Source organism: Salmo salar, chromosome 09, assembly GCF_965601325.2.
Source record: "Salmo salar chromosome 09, fSalSal1, whole genome shotgun sequence".
NCBI lineage: Eukaryota > Metazoa > Chordata > Actinopteri > Salmoniformes > Salmonidae > Salmo > Salmo salar.
The window spans coordinates 56,692,558-56,710,616 of record NC_138299.1 but is presented as its reverse complement, the minus strand read 5'-3'; the positions used below and the strand labels follow the sequence as shown (position 1 = coordinate 56,710,616).

At 44.7% G+C, this 18,059-nt stretch overlaps 1 protein-coding gene across 5 annotated transcripts in view; it reads left to right on the top strand.

The window, feature by feature from the left end:
- The window catches only part of LOC106591480 (attractin), a 752,137-nt gene extending 736,124 nt beyond the window's left edge, over positions 1 to 16,013 (top strand). For all 5 annotated transcript variants that reach the window (XM_045723805.2, XM_045723804.2, XM_045723802.2 and 2 more), the window contains exons 28-29: positions 8,922 to 9,036; positions 9,278 to 16,013. In XM_045723805.2, coding sequence (XP_045579761.1) covers positions 8,922 to 9,036; positions 9,278 to 9,402 — 240 coding nt within the window. In that variant the 3' untranslated portion in view covers positions 9,403 to 16,013. The remainder of the gene's footprint in view (positions 1 to 8,921; positions 9,037 to 9,277) is intronic.
- Positions 16,014 to 18,059: the final 2,046 nt, after the last annotated feature.

Here is an 18,059-nt window from a genome sequence, read left to right as displayed (position 1 = left end):
AGTATATTGAACTAGCAGTATATAGAACCATCAGTATATAGAACCATCTGTATATAGAACTAGCAGTATATAGAACTAGCAGTATATAGAACCATCAGTATATAGAACTAGCAGTACATAGAACCATCAGTATATAGAACCATCTGTATATAGAACTAGCAGTATATAGAACTAGCAGTATATACAACTAGCAGTATATAGAACCATCAGTGTATAGAACCATCAGTATATAGAACCATCAGTATATAGAACTGTCAGTATATAGAACCATCAGTACATAGAACCAGCAGTATATAGAACTAGCAGTATATAGAACCATCAGTATATCTAACCATCAGTATATAGAACTAGCTGTATATAGAACTAGCGGTGTATTGAACCATCAGTATATAGAACTAGCAGTATATAGAACTAGCAGTATATAGAACTAGCGGTATATAGAACCGTCAGTGTATAGAACCATCAGTATATAGAACTAGCAGTATATAGAACTAGCAGTATATAGAACCATCAGTATATAGAACCAGCGGTATATAGAACCATCAGTATATAGAACCATCAGTATATAGAACCATCAGTATATACTACTAGCAGTAAATAGAACCATCAGTATATAGAACCATCAGTTTATAGAACTAGCAGTATATAGAACTAGCCGCATATAGAACTATCAGTATATAGAACTAGCGGTATATAGAACCATCAGTATATAGAACCACAGTATATAGTACTATCAGCATATAGAACTAGTAGTATATAGAACTAGCAGTATATAGAACTAGCAGTATATAGAACTAGCAGTATTTAGACCTATCGGTATATAGAACTAGCGGTATATAGAACCAGCAGTATACAGAACCATCAGTATATAGAACTATCAGCATATAGAACCATCAGTATATAGAACTAGCAGTAAATAGAACTAGCAGTATATTGAACTATCAGTATATAGAACTAGCAGTATATAGAGCTAGCAGTATATAGAACTAGCAGTATATAGACCTGTCAGTATATAGAACCATCAGTATATAGAACCATCAGTATATAGAACTAGCATTATATAGAACCATCAGTATATAGAACTAGCAGTATATAGAACTAGCAGTATATACAACTAGCAGTATATAGAACCATCAGTATATAGAACCATCAGTATATAGAACTATCAACATATAGAACCATCAGTATATAGAACTAGCAGTATATAGAACTAGCAGTATATAGAACTAGCAGTATATAGAGCTAGCAGTATATAGATCTATCAGTATATAGAACTAGCAGTATATAGAACTCTCAGTATATAGAACTAGCAGTATATAGACCTATCAGTATATAGAACCATCAGTATATAGAACCATCAGTATCTAGAACTAGCAGTATATAGAACTATCAGTATATAGAACCATCTGTATATAGAACTAGCAGTATATACAACTAGCAGTATATACAACTAGCAGTATATAGAACCATCAGTGTATAGAACCATCAGTATATAGAACCATCAGTATATAGAACCATCAGTATATAGAACTATCTGTATATAGAACCATCAGTATATAGAACTAGCAGTATATAGAACTAGCAGTATATAGAACCATCAGTATATCGAACCATGAGTATATCGAACTAGCTGTATATAGAACTAGCGGTGTATAGAACCATCAGTATATAGAACTAGCAGTATATAGAACTAGCAGTATATAGAGCTAGCAGTATATAGAGCTATCGGTATATAGAACTAGCAGTATATAGACCTATCAGTATATAGAACTAGCGGTATATAGAACCATCAGTATATAGAACCATCAGTATATAGAACTATCAGCATATAGAACCATCAGTATATAGAACTAGCAGTATATAGAACTAGCAGTATATAGAACTAGCAGTATATAGAACTAGCAGTATATAGAGCCATCAGTATATTGAACTAGCAGTATATAGAACCATCAGTATATAGAACCATCTGTATATAGAACTAGCAGTATATAGAACTAGCAGTATATAGAACCATCAGTATATAGAACTAGCAGTACATAGAACCATCAGTATATAGAACCATCTGTATATAGAACTAGCAGTATATAGAACTAGCAGTATATACAATTAGCAGTATATAGAACCATCAGTGTATAGAACCATCAGTATATAGAACCATCAGTATATAGAACTATCAGTATATAGAACCATCAGTACATAGAACCAGCAGTATATAGAACTAGCAGTATATAGAACCATCACTATATCGAACCATCAGTATATAGAACTAGCTGTATATAGAACTAGCAGTGTATTGAACCATCAGTATATAGAACTAGCAGTATATAGAACTAGCAGTATATAGAACTAGCGGTATATAGAACCGTCAGTGTATAGAACCATCAGTATATAGAACTAGCAGTATATAGAACTAGCAGTATATAGAACCATCAGTATATAGAACCAGCGGTATATAGAACCATCAGTATATAGAACCATCAGTATATAGAACCATCAGTATCTAGAACTAGCAGTATATAGAACTATCAGTATATAGAACCATCTGTATATAGAACTAGCAGTATATACAACTAGCAGTATATACAACTAGCAGTATATAGAACCATCAGTGTATAGAACCATCAGTATATAGAACCATCAGTATATAGAACCATCAGTATATAGAACTATCTGTATATAGAACCATCAGTATATAGAACTAGCAGTATATAGAACTAGCAGTATATAGAACCATCAGTATATCGAACCATGAGTATATCGAACTAGCTGTATATAGAACTAGCGGTGTATAGAACCATCAGTATATAGAACTAGCAGTATATAGAACTAGCAGTATATAGAACTATCAGTATATAGAACTAGCAGTATATAGAGCTAGCAGTATATAGAACTATCAGTATATAGAACTAGCAGTATATAGACCTATCAGTATATAGAACTAGCGGTATATAGAACCATCAGTATATAGATCTAGCAGTATATAGACCTATCAGTATATAGAACTATCAGCATATAGAACCATCAGTATATAGAACTAGCAGTATGTATAACTAGCAGTATATATATATATATATATATATATATATATATATATATATATATATATATATATATATATATAAACTGGCAGTATATAAAGTAGCAGTATATAGAACCATCAGTATATATAACCATCAGTATATAGAACTAGCAGTGTATATATATATATATTAACTGGCAGTATATAAAGTAGCAGTATATACTAATAGTATTTAAACTAGCTGTATATAAAGTAGCAGTATATACTAATACTATTTAAACTAGCAGTATATAAAGTAGCAGTATATACTAATAGTATTTAAACTAGCAGTATATAAAGTAAGCAGTATATACTAATAGTATTTAAACTAGCAGTATATAAAGTAGCAGTATATACTAATAGTATTTAAACTAACAGTATATAAAGTAGCAGTATATACTAATAGTATTTAAACTAGCAGTATATAAAGTAGCAGTATATACTAATAGTATTTAAACTAGCTGTAGGAATGGAAGATGGATGTTCCAACCTAAAGGAACGTCTCAGCCTGGATGAAAGGAAAGCTTCAGAGAAGGAAGAGGAGAGAGGGAGAGAAGAGAGAGAGAGGAGAGATGGAAGAGAGAGGGAGGAGAGATGGAAGAGAGAGAGAGATGGAGGGAAGAGAGAGATGGAGGGAAGAGAGAGAGAGGAGAGATGGAAGAGAGAGGAGAAATGGAAGAGAGAGGAGAGATGGAAGAGAGGAGAGATGGAAGAGAGAGGAGAGATGGAAGAAAGAGGAGAGATTGAAGAGAGAGGAGGAGAGATGGAAGAGGGAGGAGAGATGGAGGGAAGAGAAGAGAGGAGAGATGGAGGGAAGAGAGAGGGAGGGAAGGAAGATAGAGGGAGGAGAGATGGAGGGAAGAGAAGAGAGAGGAGAGATGAAGAGAAGAGAGAGGGAGGAGAGATGAAGAGAAGCGAGAGGGAGGAGAGATGGATGGAAGAGAGGAGAGATGAAGAGAGAGAGATGAGAGATGAAGAGAAGAGAGAGGGAAGAGAGAGGGAGGAGAGATGGAGGGAAGAGAAGAGAGAGGAGAGATAGAGAGAGGAGAGATGAAGAGAAGAGAGAGAGTGAGGGAAGAGAGAGGGAGGAGAGATGAAGAGAAGAGAGAGAGGGAGGAGAGAGAGAGGGAGGAAAGAGAGAGGGAGGAGGATAAATGTGTAAAATGGGTCAGAATATGAATATGATTACTGTCTCTGTGTGTTCTCACTCGGAAAGAGGTGTGCGTGTTCTCTCTGGTGGTACACCGTGTCACTTCCTCCCTGGTTAGGCTGGGATGTGTGTGTTCTCTCTGGTGGTACACCGTGTCACTTCCTCTCTGGTTAGGCTGGGATGTGTGTGTTCTCTCTGGTGGTACACCGTGTCACTTCCTCTCTGGTTAGGCTGGGGTGTGTGTGTTCTCTCTGGTGGTACACCGTGTCACTTCCTCCCTGGTTAGGCTGGGGTGTGCGTGTCACTTCCTCCCTGGTTAGGCTGGGGTGTGTGTGTCACTTCCTCCCTGGTTAGGCTGGGGTGTGTGTGTTCTCTCTAGTGGTACACCGTGTCACTTCCTCCCTGGTTAGGCTGGGGTGTGCGTGTCACTTCCTCCCTGGTTAGGCTGGGGTGTGTGTGTTCTCTCTGGTGGTACACCGTGTCACTTCCTCCCTGGTTAGGCTGGGGTGTGTGTGTTCTCTCTGGTGGTACACCGTGTCACTTCCTCCCTGGTTAGGCTGGGGTGTGTGTGTCACTTCCTCCCTGGTTAGGCTGGGGTGTGTGTGTTCTCTCTAGTGGTACACCGTGTCACTTCCTCCCTGGTTAGGCTGGGGTGTGTGTGTTCTCTCTCTTGGAGAGAGTGTGTGGAGTGTTGGACTGCGTGTGTGTGTGCGCGTGCGCGAAGTCATGCCATTGCCCAGTTCGCTGTCCAGCTCAGCAGCCATTTCTCTCAGATTACACAGACCCACAAAGAATTAGAAAATAAACCCAATTTTGATAAACTCCCATATCTACTGGGTGAAATACCACAGTGTGACATCACAGCAGCAAGATGTGTGACCTGTTGCCACAAGAAAAGGTCAACCAGTGAAGAACAAACACCATTGTAAATACAACCCATATTTATGTTTAATTATTTTCCCTTCAGTACTTTAACTATTTGCATATCATTACACCACTGTATATAGACATAATATGACATTTGAAATGTATTTTTCTTTTGAAAGTTTTGTTTACTGTTCATTTTTGTTTATTTATTATCTATTTCACTTGCTTTGGCAATGTTAACATATGTTTACCAAGCCAATAAAGCCCCTTGAATGGAATTTAATTGATAGCGACAGAGCGAGGGACTGAAAAGGGATAGAGAGATGGGATATAGAGATGGATAGAGAGATGGATAGAGATGGATAGAGAGATGGGATATAGAGATGGATAGAGAGATGGATAGAGAGATGGATAGAGAGATCGATAGAGATGGATAGAGAGATGGAAAGAGAGATGGATAGAGAGATGGGATAGAGAGATGGGATAGAGAGATGGATAGAGAGATGGGATAGAGAGATGGATAGAGAGATGGGATAGAGAGATGATAGAGAGATGATAGAGAGATGGATAGAGAGATGGATAGAGAGATGGATAGAGAGATGGGATAGAGAGATGGATAGAGAGATGGGATAGAGAGATGGGATAGAGAGATGGATAGAGAGATGGGATAGAGAGATGGGATAGAGAGATGGATAGAGAGATGGGATAGAGAGATGGATAGAGAGATGGGATATAGAGATGATAGAGAGATGGGATAGAGAGATGATAGAGAGATGGATAGAGCGATGGGATAAAGAGATGGGATAGAGAGATGGATAGAGAGATGGATAGAGAGATGGTGACAGATGGGGATATAGGGAGGGATAGGTAGAGATGGGAATAGAGAGAGGGATAGAGATGGTGACAGATGGGGATATAGGGAGGGATAGGTAGAGATGGGAATAGAGAGAGGGATAGAGATGGGGAAAGTGTTAACGGGTGTCAATTATAGAACACTCCATTGTGTCTGTCTGACTAGAAGAGCTCTGTGTCACTGGTGTGCAGCTGTTTGGTGACAGTGGAAATGTTTGGTATTTTGGTATTTTATTAGGATCTCCATTAGCTGTAGCGAAAGCCACAGCTACTCTTCCTGGGAGTCCACACAAAACATGAAACATGACAATAATACAGACCATTAATAGACAAGAACATATCAAGGACAGAACTACATCAATAAAGGAAGTGTGCACAGGAGTATTCAACAGTCTGTCTGTCTGCCTGTCTCTCACCCTGTCTGTCTGCCTGTCTCTCACCCTGTCTGTCTGCCTGTCTCTCACCCTGTCTGTCTGTCTCTCACCCTGTCTGCATGCCTGTCTCGCTGTCTGTCTGTCTGCCTGTCTCTCACCCTGTCTGCATGCCTGTCTCGCTGTCTGTCTGCCTGTCTCGCTACCTGTCTGTCTGTCTGCCTATCTCATCCTGTCTGCCTGTCTCTCACCCTGTCTGCATGCCTGTCTCGCTGTCTGTCTGTCTGCCTGTCTCGCTACCTGTCTGTCTGTCTGTCTGCCTATCTCATCCTGTCTGCCTGTCTCGCTGTCTGTCTGTCTGCCTGTCTCGCTACCTGTCTGTCTGTCTGCCTATCTCATCCTGTCTGCCTGTCTCGCTCCCTGTTTGTCTCTCACCCTGTCTGCATGCCTGTCTCGCTGTCTGTCTGTCTGCCTGTCTCGCTATCTGTCTGTCTGTCTGCCTATCTCATCCTGTCTGCCTGTCTCGCTCCCTGTTTGTCTCTCACCCTGTCTGTTTGCCTGTCTCGCTGTCTGTCTGTCTGTCTGTCTGTCTGTCTGTCTGTCTGTCTGTCTGTCTGTCTGTCTGTCTGTCTGTCTGTCTGTCTGTCTGTCTGTCTGTCTGTCTGTCTGTCTGTCTCTCTCCCTGCCTGTCTTCTCCCTGTCTGTCTGTCTGTCTGCCTGTCTGTCTGTCTGTCTGTCTGTCTGTCTGTCTGTCTGTCTGTCTGTCTGTCTGTCTGTCTGTCTGTCTGTCTGTCTGTCTGTCTGTCTGCATGTCTCCCTCCCTCCCTTTCTGTCTATCTCTCTCCCTGCCTGTCTTTCTTCCTGTCTGTCTGTCTCTATCTGTCTGCCTGCCTGTCTGGCCATCTCTCTGCCTGTGTGTCTGCCTCTCTCTCCCTGTCTCTGTTTGTCTGCCTGTCTCTCTCCCTATCTGCCTGTCCGCCTGCCCGCCGGCCTCTCTCCCTGTCTGTCTGCCCATCTCTTTCCGTGTCTGTCTCTCCCTCCCCCTGTCAGTCTGTCTGCCTGTCTCTCTCCCTGTCTGTCTGCCCATCTCTTTCCGTGTCTGTCTCTACCTCCCCCTGTCAGTCTGTCTGCCTGTCTCTCTCTCTGCCTGTCTGCCCATCTCTGGTCCTGTCTGCCCATCTCTGGCCCTGTCTGCCCATCTCTCTCCATGTCTGTCTCTCCCTCCCCCTGTCAGTCTGTCTGCCTGTCTCTCTCCCTGTCTGTCTGCCCATCTCTTTCCGTGTCTGTCTCTCCCTCCCCCTGTCAGTCTGTCTGCCTGTCTCTCTCTCTCTCTGCCTGTCTGCCCATCTCTGGCCCTGTCTGCCCATCTCTGGCCATGTCTGCCCATCTCTCTCCATGTCTGTCTCTCCCTCCCCCTGTCGGTCGGTCTGTCTGCCTGTCTCTCTCTACATGTCTGTCTGTCTGCCCATCCCTGTCGTTAACTTCTTCTAACTGAAAACGTATAGCCTACTGTCATTAACGTATAGCCTACTTGTTGGATGGATTGGATGCATTGGTGTCTAGCTGTCGGCTAGTTGTCTAGTGAAATTGGTGTCTAGTGATATTAGGTCTACCCACCTGAACAACACCTGTAGGTCTACCCACCTGAACAACACCTGTAGGTCTACCCACCTGAACAACACCTGTAGGTCTACCCACCTTAACAACACCTGTAGGTCTACCCACCTGAACAACACCTGTAGGTCTACCTACCTGAACAACACCTGTAGGTCTACCCACCTGAACAACACCGTTAGGTCTACCCACCTTAACAACACCTGTAGGTCTACCCACCTGAACAACACTGTTAGGTCTACCCACCTGAACAACACCTGTAGGTCTACCTACCTGAACAACACCTGTAGGTCTACCTACCTGAACAACACCTGTAGGTCTACCTACCTGAACAACACCTGTAGGTCTACCCACCTTAACAACACCTGTAGGTCTACCCACCTGAACAACACCGTTAGGTCTACCCACCTGGACAACACCGTTAGGTCTACCCACCTGAACAACACCTGTAGGTCTACCCACCTGAACAACACCGTTAGTTCTACCCACCTGAACAACACCTGTAGGTCTACCCACCTGAACAACACCGTTAGGTCTACCCACCTGAACAACACCTGTAGGTCTACCCCCTGAACAACACCTGTAGGTCTACCCACCTGAACAACAGCTGACTGACAAAAGCAAACAATAATATATCAACGGATAAATCTAATGCGTTGGAATAAAGGCAATCAAACAAATGTTGAAGGTACAGGAAGTACAAAGGAAAATGTATTTTGTAAAGGAGCTGAGGTCAAAGTTCAGCTGAGTGGACAGCTCGGCCACATAGAAAAACATGGTTTCAACCATGACAGAAAGGTGGGAGTGTTCGTTTTATTCGGACAATTTTACTGTCATATTTACCACTACATTTTAAACAAATAGGAGAATGGTTAAATGAGCGTTATTTAGAGACCTCTGATCCTTCCCCCCAAACTTTTGTTGCATTTAGTGGAGCTAACGTCTCATTCAGTGGATTTGAGCCTCCCCTGTAATTCACACCCTGCTCTAACATCTCTCTCCTGTCCAGACGGTCCCCAAGCCCATCGCCCTGGAGCCCTGTTTTGGGAACAAGGCTGCTGTACTCTCCATCTTTGTCCGTTTACCCAGAGGCACCGGGGGCATCCCCCCGCCCGGTCAGTCTGGTAAGATACAGAGATACCCTCCTTCTGTCTATGTTTTCTCTGTCTGTCTGTCTGTCTGTCTGTCTGTCTGTCTGTCTGTCTGTCTGTCTGTCTGTCTGGCTGGCTGTCTGGCTGGCTGGCTGGCTGGCTGGCTGGCTGGCTGGCTGGCTGGCTGGCCAGCAGATGTGTCTTGGTTACACCATATCCTGTTACTTATACATCACTTCCTGTTACTAATACAACACTTCCTGTCTCTGTGTAGGTCTAACGGTGGCCTCGGCCCTGGTGGACGTGTCTCAGCAGATGTGTCTTGGTTACAAGGAGAAGTCAGGTGGTCTGAGAAACAGGAAGCAACAACCCTCCGCACAGCCTTCCACCTGTATCTGACCACACCTTTCCCTGCTCCACCCTAACCCCTTCCCCTACCCCAGAGACTATAACCCCCGAACTGAAGGAAGAGAAGGAGGGAGAAAAGGGGGAGAGGAATGGAGGGAGTTAACAGGGGAGAGGGCAGGGGCACCTATTGGACAGTCATCCTCCTAAAAGGCTTCCCAACTGGCACCTGGTACAGCATGCCACCTCGTCAGGAGAAGAGAGGAACCACGGCTTCGTCGCTGCTTGAGGAGAGGTCTATCTGTCTGTCTGGTGTCCACCCGGGTTTAACTGGTGATGCTAACAGTCTCCTGTTAGAATTTCTCTTAGGGTCAGTTTTCCTTCTGTTTTCTTCTTCTGGTGAGACCACACTGCTGCTCTGGTTCTCCCCTTTCTATGCCTCTCCTCCCCTCTCTTCCCCTCTCCTCTCCACTCCTCCCCTCTCCTCCCCTCTCTTCCCCTCTCTTCCCCACTCCACTCCTCCCCTCTCCTCCCCTCTCTTCTCCTCTCTTCCCCTCTCCTCCCCTCTCCTCCCCTCTCTTCCCCTCTCTTCCCCTCTCTTCTCCACTCCACTCTTCCCCTCTCCACTCCTCCCCTCCCCTTGTCTACCCCTCTCTACCCCCTCTCTCCCTTTCTACCCCCTGTCTCCCCTTATCTACCCCTCTCTACCCCCTGTCTCCCCTGCCTCCCCTTCTCTACCCCTCTCTACCCCCTGCCTCCCCTTCTCTATCCCCTGCCTCTCCTTCTCTACCCCTCTCTACCCCATCTCCCCTCTCTACCCCTCTCTACCCCATCTCCCCTCTCTACCCCTCTCTACCCCATCTCCCCTCTCTACCCTGTCTCCCCTCTCTACCCTCCGTCTCCCCTCTCTACCCCCTCTCTACCCCCCCTCCACCCCTCTCTACCCCCTGCCCCCCTTCTCTACCCCTCTCTACCCCTTCTCTACCCCTCTCTACCCCCTGCCTCCCCTCTCTACCCCCTCTCTACCCTCCGTCTCCCCTCTCTATCCCCTCTCCACCCATAGCTCACTGCTCTCTGCCTCTCCTCTGTGACCCATTCAGGTTGAAAACACTGTTTCCTAACAGATATCTCCTGTCTGAGGCTTTAAACAAGACATCACCTTCCTGTATAACTTCCTCTGGACGCTTCCTCTAACCCTCTAACAGTCTCCAACCCACCCTCAAAACAAGACAACTCCTTCCTGTATAACTTCCTCTCGCCTCCTCTAGCCTCTAACCCTCTAACAGCCTCCAACCCACTCTCAAAACAAGACAACTCCTTCCTGTATAACTTCCTCTGGACGCTTCCTAGCCTCTAACCCTCTAACAGCCTCCAACCCACCCTCAAAACAAGACAACTCCTTCCTGTATAACTTCCTCTCGCCTCCTCCTAGCCTCTAACCCTCTAACAGCCTCCAACCCACACTCAAAACAAGACAACTCCTTCCTGTATAACTTCCTCTAGCCTCCTAGCCTCTAACCCTCTAACAGTCTTGAGTTGTGGGATGGTTAGTGCGCTGTTGTCCTAACCTGGGTAACTTCGACCTAACAATATCCTGCAACCCACCGGGCTGTTCTCCTGAAGGAGTATCTATAGGGACAATAGGGTGAAGGATAAGCAGGGGTCGGGGAGGGATTTGACCCGTGGATTGTGAAGGCAGTGTAAACGTCCTCTCTTCTCCTCACGTCTTCACAGCAGCAGCAGTAAATCTCCCTCTATACCTCGCCGGGATAGACAGGCTGGGGGACATTTCCATTTCATTACATTTTAGTAATAATCACACAAAGGGGAAAAGATTGTTCTCTGTAAATGAATGTAGGCCTATGGCAAGAGAAACTGTTTTCAAAGGCAACCTGTATTATGGGGACGAGTGACTCTGTGACCTGTTGACCAAAGCTTCATACAGTAAATGACACCACAGATAGAGAAGCAGGCAGGGGGTCCAGCTAGTTTTGGGACAGAGCATTGCACCATATTCCTGCTTCATGCAAGCCTCCAGTATCCTGCCCTTTACCTGGGATGGCAGCAGAGCTCTCCTCCTCTCCTCCTCTCCTCCTCTCCTCCTCAGCCTCCAGTATCCTGTCCTTTACCTGGGATGGCAGCAGAGCTCTCCTCCTCTCCTCTCCTCTCCTCCTCTCCTCCTCTCCTCCTCAGCCTCCAGTATCCTGCCCTTTACCTGGGATGGCAGCAGGGCTCTCCTCCTCTCCTCCTCTCCTCCTCAGCCTCCAGTATCCTGCCCTCTACCTGGGATGGCAGCAGGGCTCTCCTCCTCTCCTCCTCTCCTCCTCAGCCTCCAGTATCCTGCCCTTTACCTGGGATGGCAGCAGAGCTCTCCTCCTCTCCTTCTCTCCTCCTCAGCCTCCAGTATCCTGCCCTTTACCTGGGATGGCAGCAGAGCTCTCCTCCTCTCCTCCTCTCCTCCTCAGCCTCCAGTATCCTGCCCTTTACCTGGGATGGCAGCAGAGCTCTCCTCCTCTCCTCCTCTCCTCCTCTCCTCCTCAGCCTCCAGTATCCTGCCCTTTACCTGGGATGGCAGCAGAGCTCTCCTCCTCTCCTCCTCTCCTCCTCAGCCTCCAGTATCCTGCCCTCTACCTGGGATGGCAGCAGAGCTCTCCTCATCTCCTCTCCTCTCCTCTCCTCTCCTCTCCTCTCCTCTCCTCTCCTCTCCTCTCCGCTCCTCCTCAGCCTCCAGTATCCTGCCCCCTACCTGGGATGGCAGCAGAGCTCTCCTCCTCTCCTCTCCTCCTCTCCTCCTCTCCTCTTCCCCATGATGTTCCTTGCCTGGTGACACCTCTTAACATCTGTCCGCTGGGCGACCAAACCCTTCCTATTCTGTCTGCTCGTGCCATCACACAAACCCCAAGGAGCTGGTCTCAGTTAACAGAGATACGCAACAAGCCCCTGAAACATACAGTGCCTTCAGAAAGTATTCATACCCCTTGACTTTGGAAATACATTTCATTGATTGATTGATTGCTTTATTCCACATTTTGTTTGTTTTACAGCCTGAATTAAAAAATGGATTCAATTGATTTGTTTTCTCACCCATCTACACACAATACTCAATAATGACAAAGTGAAAACATGTTTTTAGAAATCTTTGCAAATGTATTGAAAATTAAATACAGAAATATCTAATTTACATAAATATTCAGATCCTTTGCTATGAGAATCTAAATTGAGCTCAGGTGCATCCTGTTTCCATTGATCATCCCTTGAGATGTTTCTACAACTTGATTGGAGTCCACCTGTGGTAAATTCAATTGATTAGACATGATTTGTAAAGGCACACACCTGTCTATATAAGGTCCCACAGTTGACAGTGCCTGCCAGAGCAAAAACCAAGCCATGAGGTCAAAGGAATTGTCCGTAGAGCTCCGAGACATGATTGTGTTGAGGGAAGGGTACCAAAAAGTCTGCAGCATTGAAGGTCCCCAAGAACACAGTGGCCTCCATCATTGTTAATTGGAAGAAGTTTGGAACCACCAAGAATCTTCCTAGAGCTGGCCGCCCAGGCAAAACTGACGCAATCGGACAAGAAGGACTTTGGTCAGGGAGGTGACCAAGAACACAATGGCCACTCTGACAGAACTACAGAGTTCCTTGGCTGAGATGGGAGAACCTGCCAGAAGGACAACAGTCCCTACAGCACTTCACCAATCTGGGCTTCATGTGAGAGTGGCCAGATGGAAGCGACTCCTGAGAAAAAGGCAAATGACAGCACAGCTGGAGTCTGCAAAAAGGCACGGTTGGCTACTTTGAAGAATCTGAAATGTAAAAGATATTTTGATTTGTTTAACACTTTTTTTGGTTACTACATGATTCCATATTGTGTTATTTCATAGTTTTGATGTCTTCACTATTATTATACAATGTAGAAAATAGTACAAAATAAAGAAAAACCCTTGAATGAGTAGGTGTACTAAAACTTTTGACTGGTACTGTGTATATATCAGAATTCAGACCCCTTGACTTTTTCCAGATTTTGTTACGTTACAGCCTTATTCTAAAATTGATACAATTATTTTTTTTCTCAACATTCTACAGACATTACCCCATAATGACATCACAATACGCCATAATGACATCACAATACCCCATAATGACATCACAATACGCCATAATGACATCACAATACCCCATAATGACAAATTCAAAGTCAAGGGGTCTGAATACTTTCCGAATGCACTGTACATAAGTATTCAGACCCTTTACTCAGTACTTTGTTGAAGCATCTTTGGCAGCGACTACAGCATAGAATCTTCTTGGGTATGACGCTACAAGCTTGGCACACCTGTATTTGGGGAGTTTCTCCCATTCTTCTCTGCAGATCCCCTCAAGCTCTGTCAGGTTGGATGGGGAGCGTCGCTGCACAGCTATTTTCAGGTCTCTCCATAGATGTTCTATCGGGTTCAAGTCCGGGCTCTGGCTGGGCCACTCAAGGACTTGTCCTGAAACCACTCCTGCGTTGTCTTGGCTGTGTGCTTAGGGTCTTTGTCCTGTTGGAAGGTGAACCTTTGAACCCGTCTGAGGTCCTGAGAGCTCTGGAGCAGGTTTTCATCAAGGATCTCGCTGTACTTTGCTCCGTTCATCTTTCCCTCGATCCTGACTAGTCTCCCAGTCCCTGCCGCTGAAAAACATCCCCACAGCATGATGCTGCCACCCCCATGCTTCACCGTAGGGATGGTGCCAAGTTTCCTCCAGACGTAACGCTTGGCATTCAGGCCAAAGAGTTCAATCTTGGTTTCATCAGAGCAGAGAATCTTGTTTCTCATGGTCTGAGAGTCTATAGGTGCCTTTTGGCAAACTCCAAGCGGGCTGTCATGTGCCTTTTACTGAGGAGTGGCTTCCGTCTGGCCACTCTACCATAAAGGCCTGATTGGTGGAGTGCTGCAAAGATGGTTGTCCTTCTGGAAGGTTCTCCCATTTCCACAGAGGAACTCTGGAGCTCTGTCAGAGTGACCATCAGGTTCTAGGTCACCTCCCTGACCAAGACCCTTCTCCCCCGATTGCTCAGTTTGGCCGGGCGGCCAGCTTTTGGAAGAGTCTTGGTGGATCCAAACTTCTTCCATTTAAGAATGATGGAGGCCACTGTGTTCTTGAGGACCTTCAATGCTGCAGAAAGTTTTTGGTACCTTTCCCCAGATCTGTGCCTTGACACAATCCTGTCTCGGAGCTCTACGGACAATTCCTTTGACCTCATGGCTTGGTTTTTGCTCTGACATGCACTGTCAACATTGGGACCTTATATAGACAGGTGTTTGCCTTACCAAATCATGTCCAATCAATTGAATTTACCACAGGTGGACTCCAATCAAATTGTAGAAACATCTCAAGGATGATCAATGGAAACAGGATGCACCTGAGCTCAATTTCGTGTCTCATAGCAAAGGGTCTGAATACTTATGTAAATAAGATATTTCAGTTTTTAATTTTAATACATTTCTAAAACCGGTTTCTGCTTTGTCATTATGCGGTATTGTTTGTAGATTGCTAAGAATTTGTTTTTAAGTCAATTTTAGAGTAAGGCTGTGACAACAAAATGTTGAAAAAGTCAAGGGTTCGAATACTTTCCGAAAGCACTGTGTGTGTATATATATATATATATATATATATATATGTGTGTGTGTGTGTGTGTGTGTGTGTGTGTGTGTGTGTGTGTGTGTGTGTGTGTGTGTATGTATGTATGTATGTATGTATATATATATATATATATATATATATATATATATATCTCCTAGATATAGGACAAACACTTCAAAAGCTTATTCGTTATTATTTATTTTTGGACTGTCTGGTTTGCCATTTATTAATGTGTTTTTCAATGCGTTTCTATGGGCTTCAGTAGTAAAGGCCAAATTCATTTTTTATTTTTTTTTTATGCCTAAAGGGGTCCCAAAATTCAAACTGCAAAATGATCCTTAAAACAATTCCACATGTCAGCTTAGTAACACCCCCTCCCCCCCGTAAAGAAAATATATATTTACACAAGGGTGTGAATACTTATGTAAATTTAATATTTCTGAATTTAATTTTCAGTAAATGTGCAAAAAAAATTCGAAAAACATGTTTGCACTTTGTCATTATCAGGTATTGTGTGTTAGATGGGTGAGAAAAATATTTAAATCCATTTTGAATTCAGGCTGTAACAACAACAACATGTGGAATAAATACAAGGGAGTATGAATACTTTCTGAAGGCTCTGACCTATTATGGTCTCCAAGCCTCAAATGACTCTCTGTTTTATCTCTCTTCCTCTCTGTTCTTTATCCTCTTGCTTTCTTTGTAAAAACGCCATTGTAGATATTTGAGGAAGTAGTTTGTTAATATGTATAATTTTTTTTTTTTTAGCAGCGATGCTGTTTGTTTTGTAAATAATGAGAAAGTATTGTGAATGATATATTTGTTGAATGGTTTTAAAAAGTCATGTAAACTCCTGGGGCTTTTAAAAAAAGGGATATTTTCTATGTACGACAGCAGACGATAAGAGGAACAAATAGCTAAACTAGAGAATTGCTGAAACTATGTTGAATCTGAGAATTACTAGGTAACTGATGATCGGGTCCTTACTAATGCACAGAAAATAATGACAAACATGTCGGTCTATAATTAAATGGTCAAATTAACCTGGTGGTTTGTTGTCTGTCTTTATGCTAATAACCCAAAAAGTAACTTTCCCCAAAATGTCCCCAAGTTTTTCAGAAATCCTGGTTGGGGTTCTTGGATTTCCTGCTTATTATGCTCTCTATGGACACCTCCCTGTTCCCTAGGATGATATAACCCTACTCTGTATGGACACCTCCCTGTCCCCTGGTATGATCATATAACCCTGCTCTCTATGGACACCTCCCTGTCCCCTAGGATGATATAACCCTACTCTGTATGGACACCTCCCTGTTCCCGAGGGTAACCATATAACCCTACTCTGTATGGACACCTCCCTGTCCCCTAGGATAACCATATAACCCTACTCTGTATGGACACCTCCCTGTCCCCTAGGATAACCATATAACCCTACTCTCTATGGACACCTCCCTGTCCCCTAGGATGACCATATAACCCTACTCTGTATGGACACCTCCCTGTCCCCTAGGATGATATAACCCCACTCTGTATGGACACCTCCCTGTCCCCTAGGATGATATAACCCTACTCTGTATGGACACCTCCCTGTCCCCTAGGATGATATAACCCTACTCTGTATGGACACCTCCCTAGGATAACCATATAATCCTACTCTGTATGGACACCTCCCTGTCCCCTAGGATAACAATATAACCCTACTCTCTATGGACACCTCCATGTCCCCTAGGATAACCATATAACCCTACTCTGTATGGACACCTCCCTGTCCCCTAGGATGATATAACCCTACTCTGTATGGACACCTCTCTGTCCCCTAGGATGACCATATAACCCTACTCTGTATGGACACCTCCCTGTCCCCTAGGATAACCATATAACCCTACTCTGTATGGACACCTCCCTGTCCCCTAGGATGATAACCATATAACCCTGCTCTCTATGGACACCTCCCTGTCCCCTAGGATGTTATAACCCTACTCTGTATGGACACCTCTCTGTCGCCTAGGATAACCATATAACCCTGCTCACTATGGACACCTCTCTGTCCCCTAGGATAACCATATAACCCTACTCTGTATGGACACCTCCCTGTCCCCTAGGATGATATAACCCTACTCTGTATGGACACCTCCCTGTCCCCTAGGATAACCATATAACCCTGCTCTGTATGGACACCTCCCTGTCCCCTAGGATAACCATATAGCCCTGCTCTCTATGGACACCTCCCTGTCCCCTAGGATAACCATATAACCCTACTCTGTATGGACACCTCCCTGTCCCCTAGGATGATATAACCCTGCTCTCTATGAATACCTCCCTGTCCCCTAGGATAACCATATAACCCTACTCTTTATGGACACCTCCCTGTCCCCTAGGATGATATAACCCTACTCTGTATGGACACCTCTCTGTCCCCTAGGATGATATAACCCTACTCTGTATGGACACATCCTTGTCCGCTAGGATAATATAACCCCACTCTGTATGGACACCTCCCTGTCCCCTAGGATGATATAACCCTACTCTGTATGGACACCTCCCTAGGATAACCATATAATCCTACTCTGTATGGACACCTCCCTGTCCCCTAGGATAACAATATAACCCTACTCTCTATGGACACCTCCACGTCCCCTAGGATAACCATATAACCCTACTCTGTATGGACACCTCCATGTCCCCTAGGATGATATAACCCTACTCTGTATGGACACCTCTCTGTCCCCTAGGATGACCATATAACCCTACTCTGTATGGACACCTCCCTGTCCCCTAGGATAACCATATAACCCTGCTCTCTATGGACACCTCCCTGTCCCCTAGGATGTTATAACCCTACTCTGTATGGACACCTCTCTGTCGCCTAGGATAACCATATAACCCTGCTCTCTATGGACACCTCTCTGTCCCCTAGGATAACCATTTAACCCTACTCTGTATGGACACCTCCCTGTCCCCTAGGATGATATAACCCTACTCTGTATGGACACCTCCCTGTCCCCTAGGATAACCATATAACCCTGCTCTGTATGGACACCTCCCTGTCCCCTAGGATAACCATATAGCCCTGCTCTCTATGGACACCT